The following is a 12,057-nucleotide window of genomic DNA, read 5'->3' as shown; positions in this document are numbered from 1 at the left end:
CGCGTGGGGGAGGGACAGAGTCCTCCCGAACCCCCGGGAGCCTGCGGGCAGACAACGACCCCGCTCCGAGCTGGCGGCGTTCTCTGGGGGAGGCTATCTCGTCCCGGACTACGTTTCCCAGCGGCTCCTCCCGGGGCTGCACATGCTCGATGCGGCGCCCGGCGCCTCCCGGCAGCTCCCGGCGCGGCGCCCGATGCGGCGCAGGGGCGGTCGGTGCGGCTCCCGGTGCGGCTCCCGGTGCGGCTCCCGGTGCGACTCCCGGTGCGACCGGCAGTGCGGCGGTGCCCGGGGCGAACCCCAGAGCGACCAGCGGGGAGGCTCGCGACGCTCCTGGTGCGGCTCCCAGTGCCGCCCCCGGCGGGGCATCCTCCCGGTGCGCCCTCTGGAGCGCACGGCTGAGCCCCGGCGCTGCTCCGTGCCCGCCGCCGGCCCGGGCCCGAGCGATCCGGGGCAGCCCCGCCTCGGGCCGGCAGCATGCCCCGCGGGCGAGCCTGGACGCAGGCGGAGGTCAGCGGCCTCCTGTCGCTGGTGAGGGGCTCGGGTGAGGCCGCCCTGCTCATGGCCTCCACGTCGCGACCCAACGAGGCGCTCTGGCGGGAGATCTCCCGGGGTCTGGCGGCGGCCGGCTACGGGCGCAGCGTGGCCCAGTGCCGCTCCAAGTGGAAGGCGCTCAAGCAGGCGTTCCACTCGGAGCGGGAGACGCGCCGGAGGGCAGGACAACACTCTCCCCGGCTGCCGCCTCACTACCGAGCCATGAAGAGCATCTGGAAGGCGGCCGGGCGGCCCGTCTTTGGCGAACGGAGGATGCCAGGTGGGTGCCGGGAACGTGTGGGCTTAGCAGGGTGGCTGGACGTGGGGTGCTGGTGGAGCACTGGTGCTGCGTGGACACCCAGGGTCTGTTGATGGTCTTTCTCTTCCCCTAGATGTGGTGAAGCTGCCCTCCAGGAAGCGCAGGTCAGCCCTTGCCACACGCTCTCCATCCTCACCAGAGCCACCAGGTACCTGTGGGCTCAGGCAGCCGGAGTGGGGCCTTGTCCTGGCTGCAAGGTGGCAGACACTCCTCTTGCCCCAGTTACTGAAGCTCTTTTCTGCACCCCTTCACCTCCTTCTGCAGAGCACGACGTTGGCGAGGACACCCCCAGCACACTGCTGTCACCAACGCTGCAGTGTGCAAAGGACGAGCCAGAGAGTCGTAAGTACTGAGCTGCCCTGCTGCACCGAGCTGCACGGCCACGGCTCCAGCCCAAGCCCATGCCAGCATGATGGGAATGGGAGGTGTACAGGATCAGGGGATCCATCACATGTCCCTCAGCAGGGATGCTCAATGATGGGTGTGTTGGGACTTCTATCTCCGAATGCTTTGGCTCCAAACCAGCCCCAGAGCATGAGGGGATGGGGATGGCTGGGATAGGGCAGGAGGGGATCCCAGCCTGAGAGCATGACAAGGCTGCTGGCTGCCCTATGGCAGTTCATGAGGTGAGAGGTCTGGAAGGGACAGTGGCCCTGACACAGTGCAGGGATCTCTTGTGGCTGGTAGCACTGCAGGGCATGTGACTCCCTTTCCTTCAGCAGTTCCTGGCTCCTCACTTGCGCAGTAACACCATAAAGCTTCAGATGAGTTAGGGCTGTGTATGAGGGCCAGAGCTGCCTGCGGCTTCCCTGCCTTTCGGCCCACCCAGGTGCGTATCCTGCACACCCCTGACTGTTCACACTCCTGGGGATTTGGCACTGAGGTGATGCAGGATACATCCCTGAGCCTGGTTTGCATGGACGCCCCAGCCAGCCTCCCACACTGGGTAACTACCTTCTGTCTCCCCAAATTCCCCCTGCAGTTTCAAGTGGATGTGGGATTCTCCTTCACTTCCAGTCCTAGTCTGTTGTGTAGCGTTGCTGTGCGCTGCTCCGCCGCTGCTGCCTTCCAGCCCAGAGGTGGCTGCATTGCAGTGGTGGGTGAGTGACTCCTGCTTTTGTTCCTAGCTCTGAAATGCTTTGGGGCCCTGCAGGGCGCTCTGGAGCTGTGGCTAGGGCATGTCAGGCTGTGGGGCTGGCTGGGGCAAGCTGGGCAGACCCCGGGCTGGTGGTGATCCACCAGCAGGTCCCTTCAGACGGCGTATCTCTCCTCTCTACTTTCTCCCAGCAGCTGGTGGGGACCACGTTACTGGAGTGCCACCCACGCCCCCCACCATGCCACGTAAGGCTTTCCTTGCCCTGCTCAGCCCGGTAAATCCCCTCAGCCACACGAGCAGGCTCTGATATGGTTCTCGTTGCAGATGCCAGTTGCTGCTTCCCTCCCCTCTCCCTCCTGGGTGAGTACCATGCCCTGCCTACCATGCTTGTGTGCCCTGGGGCAGGAAATGGCTGCAGCTCACAGGCTGTGTCTGCTCTCCTTCCAGGCTGTCACGCTGACCTGAAGCAAGAAGGAGCTGAGGGAAAGGCCAGTAAGTGTTGGCAGCTTTGAGCAAGTCCTCGTGCTCCAGGGCACAGCTCCATCCTGTCCTGCCGGTGGGAAGGGCATGGGCTCCCAGAGGCAGTGGCCTTCCAGGGCTCTGTGTTAAGCTGAGTTTGGGCCTTGAGTGTCTCCATCACTCTGGTTGTTTCCTCCATGCCAAGCTTTTGTGACAGGTTTTCCTGGTGAGACGTCCCTGGGGATGGGAAGAGGAAACCAAATGCTGCCTCTGGCTGCCGCAGCCACAGGCTCCCATGGGACAGCAGCCATGAGCGAGCAACCAGCAGCAGGTGAAGATGCATCAGACTCAAGCCTGCATGGTGGGTGATCCCTGCTGCTTCCCAACAGCCTCACAGGGAGCTCTTGGAGCCATGTTGAGGTGCCACTGACCCCTCTCTCACTGCAGGGTCTGGCGTGACAGGCTTGCTCCAGAATGTCCAGCACCTGCTGGTGCAGATCCTGCAGACATCACGGCAGCAGCAGGCACTACTGGAGAGCCTGGCCAGCGACACAGTCTCCCACCTCCACCTCCTCTCCCACAGCCTCGTGCAGGTGGGCGAGACCCTGCACCAGCTCCTGCTCCGACCGCAGACCCATCCTGGCCCCATTGGCCACTACGTCCCCCATGTGCCCCTTTTTGAGGGTGGCCCCAGAGTGCCCTACTCCCCTGGCGCTCCCCACACTTCCCCAGATCACAAAGAGGAGCCTCAGTTGTCCCCTGATGCCAGGTGCATCCCCCCATGAGTGCCACCATCACTGGCCCCAGGAGCAACAGCTTTGCTACAGAGCCATGGCACAAATCTTTATAGCAGAGATTCCAGATATTTTGCAAGTTTATACTAGAGAGACATTTTAATAAAATTAAAAATAGCTTTTCTACCAGTGATGACAAGTTGACCAGTTCTTTCCCCCTCTCTGGGGAATGTTCCCCTTCTCAGTTTCGAGATGAGCACGAGGGGAACTCAGCTATTTACAGACTCTGAGAAACTCCCAACCCACACAGCACAGGGCAGATGTACTTTGTCTACCCCTTCCAGCAGCGCCTGGGGTAGGTATCACCCTTGCCTGGGCAATGTGCTGCTGGGCTGTGGAGCAGAGCAGGGCCACTGCCAGGACTGGAGGCCACGAAGCCCAGGCTGCATCCTTCTCCAAGGGAAGAGGCTGGGGTGGGTGATGCTGGGCTGGGGAGGCAATGTGTGCAGCAGCCATGGTCCCTTAGTGTCCAGGTCCGTGGCAGGTCCCTTCCAGGGGACGATCTGGGGCTTTCACAGCCGGTGCTACAGACTTGCCACACGGTGCAGTGAGGCCCTCCTGCTCCAGGAGGGATCCTCCTGCTTCAGTACAGGGATCACCATCAGGTAACAGTAACTGCAGCCATGCCACGGCCTCTGACTCTTGGCTGGACCCCACCACCTTCACCAGTTCAGACACATCCTCCATGGCGATGGGGCGATGTGCCATCTGCCTCCAGAATCTCTTTGTCACATCCAGGGAGAGGAAGTACAGGTCATGTAGACATCACGACAATAGTCCCGCCATGCCAGATGCCACTTTGCTTGAGGGCTGGGAGGTTTGCCAGTTCTCCCAGGAGAGGAGGGACACCATATAGAGGCCAATCCATGCCAGACCAAGCCCAGCCAGGAAGGTGGGCAAGCAGTCCATGTTGAAGCAGTTATCATCTCATCTTGAGGATGTATTGATGATGGATCCACTTCCAGGATGCCATGCATGACCTTCAGGGTGAGGTTGCAGGACACGTCCCTGTAGTTCCCCAACTAAATGTCCTGGAACTCCTGCCCTTCCTGCTGCACACCCTGGCCCACTGCCTGCCCCACCATCTTTCAGGAGCTTGACGGGGCACCCCACGTCCTGCGGATGCACACACCAGCTGGCTGGAGCAGCCCACAAGTAGCCAAGCCATGGAGAGGGACCAGGGGCACAGTCACAGGGCCCACCAGTGAGGTGGCGGGGGGACAGCAGGTATCAGCACTAGTGAGCACCAACATCACAGCCCAGATGTCATCTGTCAGGGGAGAAACATGGGAGGGCCATGCTGGGAAAGCCTGTGACCTCTCGTGGCACTGTCCCTCATCCAGTACCAGCTGTGCACCCTGGGTCAGAGAGAAGGGTGTGCCACAGAGGCACGCTGGCCTCGTCATGCAGTGGGCAGGGAGCTGGGGTCTGTGGGGGCCTGCTGGGAGCAGGGCCAGACCTGGTGGGGATGGTGCTCCCACTGCTGCGTACAAAACATCCTCTGTGCTCCCAAGCAGGAGCAGAAACTGGCTGGCTGCTGGCCAGCAGCTCTGGCCCCAAGCCTCACGGTGATGGGGCCACTGCCTGCAAACATCTCTGCCCTGGATTTCTCTCCCTGGGACATATCAGGGTGGGCAAAGAGAGGAGAAAGGTGGGATCTCCCTTCCTGAGCCCTGCTTCTTGCACCAGTGAAGTTGCAATGGTTGGGCTGTGGTCGTTCATGCTTCACACCTACCTTGCTGTGTTCCCCATCACTCATCTGATTACCCTGCAGTGCTCCCTACCAGCCTGCTACGAGCCCCGTCACCCCACCACACTTCCCAACACCCTGGCTTGCTCCCTGCCATTCTGCCATGCTCCTTACCCGAGGCTACACCTACTCCTTCCAGCCATGGGACACCACGGCACCATTCCCTCAGCCCCGGGATGCTGGGGCAGTGGGGCAGGCTGCTGTCAAATTGTAACAAGGTGTGAAGTCAGAGCTTGAATACAACAAAGGCAGAGGGCAGTGAGGGTTGCAGGAAGGGGCTGGCTGCAGAAGGAGTGGTGGTGTTGCAGCAGGGACTGCGGGGGGGGGGGGGGGGGGTCAGTGTGTCTGGGGTTCCTGGGATAGCACCGGAGGTACAAGTGGGAGACACCGGCGTCAAGTACTGGGAACCGGGAGGGTTTGACAGAGTGCAAAGGGGTGCAGTGAGGGGTGCCAGCGGTGCAGTGAGGGGTGCAGCAGGATGACGGTGGGATGGCAGAGGGGTGCAGTGAGGGGTGTCAGGGGTGCAGCAGGGTGGCGGTGGGGCTGCAGAGGGGTGCAGAGGGGTGCAGCAGGGTGGCAGTGGGGCTGCAGAGGGGTGCAGTCAGGGTGCCGAGGGTGCAGCAGGGTGGCGGTGGGGCTCCAGAGGGGTGCAGTGAGGGGTGTCAGGGGTGCAGTGAGGGGTGCCGGGGGTGCAGCAGGGTGGCGGTAGGGCTGCAGAGGGGTGCAGTCAGGGTGCCGAGGGTGCAGCAGGGTGGCGGTGGGGCTGCAGAGAGGTGCACAAGGCCGCCAAGGCGGCTCACGCAGCGGCAGCGTGAGCGCACGGACCGCGATGCCCGCGGCGCAGCTCCGTGCCCCACGCCCGCGGGGCGCGGCCTGGCTGGAGTGACAGCTCAGCAGCCAATAGAAACTCAGAAAGGAGAGGGTGGGCGGGTCTGGCCGGGGAGCGCCACCCAATCATAGGTGCCATGGCGGAGCAGGGGCGGGCGCGGCCAATCAGGTAGCGGGGCAGGGCGGGGAGTGGGCGTGGCTCCCTGTGACGTCAGGGGTGGAGCATGCGCTGTCGGGGCGGGCCGGGCAGCGCCGGGGCTCTGCGGGAGGAAGCGGTGTCCGGTGTCCGGCCGGGCCGGGCCCTCACGGGGCTGGGGCATCGCCGCCCCCAGGTGGTGTCCCCCAGTGCCAAGGGGCTGACCCATCTCCACGCCCCTGGGGGGTCTTCTTCACTCACCGCCGCCTCCTGCGTGCGGGGGCTGCTGGGCAGGCGCGGGGTGTCCTGCCGGGGCCACGCTGTGGCACTCGCACGGCACCCTCTGCTCCAGTCTCTGCCCGCAAAGCATCCCATGCCCCAGTCTTCCAGTGCCCCCAGCTCCCCTCCAGCTTGGGCTCGGGGCGGTGCCAGAGGGGCGGTGGGGCAGGGCTGGACCCCAGCCTCTTCCCAGCCAGCCCCCAGTCCTGGGGTGCAGTGTAGGAGGCGGTTCCAGCGAGGGTGACAGAGGCTGGCACAAGGGGATGCAGGTGTAGAAGGGTCTGAGACAGACACAGCCGTCGCCTTTCCTGGGGGTGTCCATCACAAGCCCTGTGCCTGGTGAGACCCTCGCCCTCCTAACAAATGTAGTGTGTCTGCGCTTGCAGGGCTGGAGTGACAGCCAGGAGAACACAGGAAAAGAGGGTGGGCTGCTTCTGGGGCATGCAAGATCTTCTCCAGGCTGGAAATATAAGTGAAAGCACCAGCAGGTCTCAGCAGGATTTCAGTGCTGCTGTCTGGTGGCCCAGGGATTTTGAGGATGGTGCTCTGGGGCAGCCTGGGCCTGCAGCTCCTTCCACCTCCATCCCACACAACAGCTTGCAACAGGGCAGCTGAAACCCACCAGCCGACACTCCCTGGGGTAGTGGAGGCTTGGGGGGAGGATTTTTCCCTGTTTTTAACCCATTCTGGAAGAAGTCAAAGCTGTACCACTCTCCTGATCCTCTCCTTCCTGCATGTCCAGAGCCTATGTTTACTATCTGGAAGAACTGAAATAGTAAAGCTGTTACCTGCCAGTGGCAGCAAGCCCTTTGCCCTTGTACCTCGCTCCCAGTCAGCACCAGCACTCTGTGTCCTGGAGGTGACCACTTGAGCCCAGTCCCACCTCACAAATCTGGGGTACAGGTAGTGTGACCCAAATGACTTCCCTGAGAGCAGCTTTGCTCTGTGTGTACAGCTGGCTGCTAGTAGTTGAATGCTCAGACCTGTGGCTTCCCCGCTGCATCAGCTGCTCCTCTTCTCTTTCCTGTCCCAAAGAGTGCCCGGAACTCTGGAGGAGGGGTACACAGACGCCCTGGCCACAGCTCACCCCACAGCCCAGCTCCAATGGCCAGCCTGCTAAAGCCCCTGGCTACCGCAAAAGCATAGGGTATTGGCATTAGGAACAGTACCTGGCTCTTGAGCCTCTCCAAATCCTACTCATAATCTCCAAATACTGAAGGAGAGGTTTACCATGAAGGGAGGATGTGACTCCCACCAGCACTCTGTGCACATACTGCCCCTGCATCCTCATGCCTCTTCCTGTGCCAGGGGTCAGTGTTCACAGCTCAATCCCCTCTCCCAGGCTGCTGGATACCCAACCTGCTACCAGGGATGGGCCTGCAGCCACTGTGGGCAGGGAGTCCAGAGGGATGGATCCCATTGGGCTCTGAGGCAACCCAGCTGGCCTTTGGGCACTTCCCTATTGCACTTTCTTTTAAACACATTATGTTTTTCAATGGAAATAGAATCACCTTCACCAGGAACTCTTAGTTCTTCATAGGTGGAACAGAGGGCAATGACACAGTATTTAGGCTAATGGGCATGACCTGAAGGTCTCACACAGCACAAAGCAGCACCCAGAATCTCCCCTGCCAAACAACCATCCAGATGGGATGCAGCACAGCAAGGATTAGGCAGAAGTATAATTCCAAAATCCAGAACTTAAGTGAAGCGGGAGAGGGTGTCTAAGGACAAGGAGAAGAAACTGCTTTGATGTGTATCAGGATGTTTATCTTGATATCAAAGGCCCTAGTTCTCTTTTTTAATGAAGTGGCTCCTCCCTTTGACGTGGATCCTCCTGCGCTGCGCATGGCTGCAGCTCAGGGAGATCCTGCACAGACTTCACCCTCCTCAAACGTTAATTTTTCTCTTGTGATTTGCCTGAATATTATGAGACCAAAGTGAAAACTCAGGCATGAGAGCAGCCAAGCTTTGGACCTGCCAGACAGAGGACGGGGTCAGACGAGTTTTTGAAGGCAGGTTGAAGGCAGGGTGTAGGGAGATGCTGTGTCTGGGAGCACTTGGCACCTCCCTGCAGCAAGTACATCCTTGGAGTGTACAGACATTTATGAGGTCCCTTGAGAGGAGGTGGGCGTTGCTCCAGGTCCTCCCCCACAACAGGGAGGAAGCCTCCAGCTCAGATTATCCATCTTCCCAACAGGAGACGGCTTCATTAGTTAATTAGAACAACAATCCTCATGGGCTCATCTGGGATTTGTAGTTGTGCTGGCAGGAGATTTGCTGACTGCAGGCAAGCCCTGGGGCAAAGCTTCTCAGGAGGACTTGGCACACAGAACCCTCAGGGACTTACCTCCCTTCCTGCTGAGCCAGGAGCCTCTGGATTGCACTTGTTCCAAACCCATTTAATTTCAGCCAAAAACATTCCTCTTCAAAATGCAGAGCCTTGTGTTTTAGCTGTGGAGGTGATGAAGCATATTCATGTAGAGTAAGAATAATCTGTGATATTCCTCTCATTGTAGGCACCTCTTGCAGTCCAACAGGAAGCTTCAATGTGATTTCTTTAATGCAGTCTCCATTGAGAGCTCTCTTCATACATAACAACATATTGCTGAGCACTTGGGACTCAAGGGAAATATTAGTGGTAGTGTTTGAGTGGGGGGAAATGATTTTTAAGGGAAAACTTTAATCTGCAAGCCATAAAGGGAACAGTGGCTTTGCATCCTATGGACAATGTTCTCAGCCTCTACTAACATGATTTTATCTTCCTCTGCAGGCTTGCTTCTTAAGATAAATTTATCCAGGATTCCATTTGGTGTAACGGCTTGATTTCTGTTGGTGCAAGGCTGATTTCTCGCAAGAGCAACTGCCTTAATTTCCTACCAGTTGACAGCAAGTGCATTTTGTACTTGTAGACTTTGTCCTTGCAATTGCAGCCCTTCCTCTGCTCACCGGCCCGGATGTGCCAAGGCTGATCCTCCAGCATCACCCCTCTGTGGGCTGTAGACGTCTGCTTTGGGGATAGAAACACTTGACTTCCTTGTCCTAAGAGAAAGAGCTTGCAGGACTCACAGCTCCTACCCCAAGATTCATCCAGAGGGGTGGATCTGAGCTGCAGCACTCTGATGCACCCCTAGATATCCCCAAACTCTCATTGCTATGGCAACAATTTAGCAAATTTAGCACTGCAAAATTATTTGCAATTTTAAGCTGTTGCCAAGATCTTCCTCAAAGGCTCTTTGGGGGTTGTTTTGCTCTGGTTTTTAATGTAACCTTCCCCCCCTCTCATGTGCTCTTCATTTTGGCATGGCTCCCTTCCTTGAGGAATGACCTTTCCCACCCATTTACTCACTCTGCTCCTTGGCCATGCTGGCCTTGCAAATCTCGTTAAAGGACATGTTCATTTACTGGAAGTCTCCGGCATGCGGATCTGAGCAGTTCTCATGCTGTCTGCAGGCAGTCTGCCCCCCTAGCTGCTCTATTAATTTCTCTTAGCCAGCTCCCTGATTTCTATGCAGTTCCCTTGATGAAGTTAAGCACGACTCAAGTGGTTTTTCCGCTCGACAGAGCAGGTCTTCAACAGCCCTCTTCTAAATTGCCAGGGATAAAGTCCTGAGTCCAGCCCCCCCGCAGGTTTCCCCACCAACCTCTCCAAGAAACTCAATTAACAGCAGCTGAAAATCGTGATGCTTTGCATCACCACCACTTTTCCTGATTTCCCATGTCTCAGTGTCCCCCTTTTCTGTCTGCTGCTCCCTTCCAGCCATGGGAGCATGGCAGCTGCTGTTTGTCCCTTGACATATTCTCCCTGCAATGCTCTGGTCCCTGTGGGTACAGCCAAGCCTTTTGTCCCTCATCTCCACGGCCCCTGCACCCCTACCCTCGTGCTGAACCAGGCATGCCCTGCCACCCTCCTGTTTCCTCACTTCTCCAGGTGTTGTGACATGATGTGCTGCTGGGACAATGCTGGTTCTCAGTGCCCTGGGTGCCCCTCAGAATCGCTTGTCTCTGCTCTGGCCTCAGTTTTGTGGGACAGGTACCCATGGCAGGGTGTTTCCCAGGAACAGGGATCTGGAGAGATGCCCCATGGCACTGGAGCTGGGCTTTCTCCATCTGTAGTTTTATCTCCCACTTGTGAGTGCCTGGCTCCCACCTGGGCCTCATTCAGCATGCAGCAGACTGGGGCTGAAGCTTTGAGGAGTCCCTGATCCCACCCCTGAAGGCTGGGGATAGCAGCAGGGAGGATGAGACATGGAGCTAGGGGATGGGGGAGAAGGAGGGGTGAGCAAGCAGGCTGCACGTGGGTTCCCCCAGGGAAAACAGGGCCACTTTGCATGCCCAGAGCTGCTCCCCTAGGCTGTCCATGGTGCAGGCACTGCCTGCAGGGCTGAGGGACAGCCAGGGACCGAGCAGGGTAGGCAGGTCCAGTGCCTGTGAGCTGTATGGTGGTGCCAGCCGTGGGTGATGGATGGGTCTGTGTGGGGAGGGCGGTCAAGCCTTGCTACTCTGATGAGAAAATCATCGAGTGGCTGCAGGGTGCTTCAGGCAAGCTGCAAAAATAAGAGAGCAGCCAGGGCATTCTCTGAGCCCTTCATCATCCCCAGAGCGGCACAGTGACAGCCATGTCCACCCAGGGAGCAAGCTCTGTCTGTATCCACCATGGGATTTACATTGACTGAGGTGGAAAGGCTTTACCTCCCTGGGGTCTGGCAGCACAGTGAGCAGGAGGGATGAGGACTCCCAGGGTAGCTGTAGGGGATCAGCTGCCTCTAGACATGGGGTTTCATGAGGATCCAGGGAGAAAATGCTGAGGTGGAGACAGCAGGGTTACACATCCCTCCCTACACACCTACCTGGGGACCCACCAACCGCCAGGTGACCAATCTGGTGGCACCAACAGCCACCCTTGCACCCACACCTCCCAGCCACGGTGGCTAGCAAGGGCACAGCACCTTCGTGCACCCAGAGAGACCCGGAAAGCTTGGACCTCTCACCAGCCCCCACCCACTGCTGCCTAGGCAGGCACACATGGGTAGGGAGAGGAGGAGGGATGCTGGGTCCTGCCTGCGTGCACGCAGCCTGCTGCAGGGCTCAATAATTCAGGCCTGACACATTAAAGTTGCATGGCATGCAATCGCCATCTGCAACGACAGACTGTGTCAGGGCTGCTGGGTGATGAGTCCGGACAGCAGGCATGGACGGGAAGTGGTGGGAGGGTCTGGCAGCCTCTGGGGAGGGCAACAGGCAGAGCACCCCTGCAGTGGGGACTGGGGTGGGAGCAGGCTGTGGCAGGAAGCACAGTACCAGTGTTTGGGATACACGTTTCCAAGGAACTTGTGTTGGAGCAGGGAGTGCTGGCCCAATGGCACTGACAGCCCAGCAGGCAGGATGGAGCTGGGATGCAGGAGGCTGGGTCAGGAAGATACTGTTCCCAGGGCTGCCACCTTCTCATGCATCCCCTGTGTCCTCTGCAATCTTCCCATCAGGACAGAGGCTGTGAAGGTTTATGCTGCCCCATGCATCGAGTCAAAAACCCTTCCCAGCTCTGTCTATCCCCAGGGTCCCTGCCACCACCTGACCTAGTATGGCTCAAATCCCCCCTGTGCATGCTAAAGAGCAGGAGCAGAGGAATTTTCCAGCTGCTGAAGCATTTTGTGAAGTTTTCCTTTCTCATGTTTTAGCTGAGAAATGGTTTGCTATTTTGTAAACTAGTTTGCAGGTGCAGGCTGTTGTGGAAATACTGTGGATATTGTTTTTGTTCACTGGGAAAGATATTTTGGAAATGGGCGTTATGCTGTTCAGCCAATCCCTCTGGGAGGCAGATGGTCAAGCCTGCAATGGTTTTATGCCACCCTTGAGAACAAAGCT

At 58.5% G+C, this 12,057-nt stretch overlaps 1 protein-coding gene across 6 annotated transcripts; it reads left to right on the top strand.

The window, feature by feature from the left end:
* The first annotated feature begins 207 nt into the window (after positions 1 to 207).
* On the top strand, positions 208 to 3,328 carry LOC125320410. Of its 6 annotated transcripts, none has more exons than XM_048292718.1 (8): positions 208 to 811; positions 924 to 998; positions 1,115 to 1,192; positions 2,138 to 2,191; positions 2,271 to 2,306; positions 2,394 to 2,438; positions 2,611 to 2,736; positions 2,853 to 3,328. In XM_048292718.1, the coding sequence occupies exons 1-8, from the start codon at positions 475 to 477 to the stop codon at positions 3,188 to 3,190; spliced, it is 1,089 nt and encodes a 362-aa protein (XP_048148675.1). In that variant the 5' UTR covers positions 208 to 474; the 3' UTR covers positions 3,191 to 3,328. The 6 variants fall into 6 exon arrangements, with proteins under 6 accessions (XP_048148675.1, XP_048148673.1, XP_048148672.1 ...); XM_048292716.1 differs by having other exon boundaries at positions 209 to 811; positions 2,141 to 2,191; positions 2,611 to 2,766; XM_048292715.1 differs by having other exon boundaries at positions 210 to 811; positions 2,611 to 2,766.
* The last annotated feature ends 8,729 nt before the right edge of the window (positions 3,329 to 12,057 follow it).

Source organism: Corvus hawaiiensis, chromosome Z, assembly GCF_020740725.1.
Source record: "Corvus hawaiiensis isolate bCorHaw1 chromosome Z, bCorHaw1.pri.cur, whole genome shotgun sequence".
In the NCBI taxonomy this organism is placed as follows: Eukaryota; Metazoa; Chordata; class Aves; order Passeriformes; family Corvidae; genus Corvus; species Corvus hawaiiensis.
Note: the sequence above shows the minus strand (reverse complement) of the source record. Positions and strands in the feature narration are given on the sequence as shown.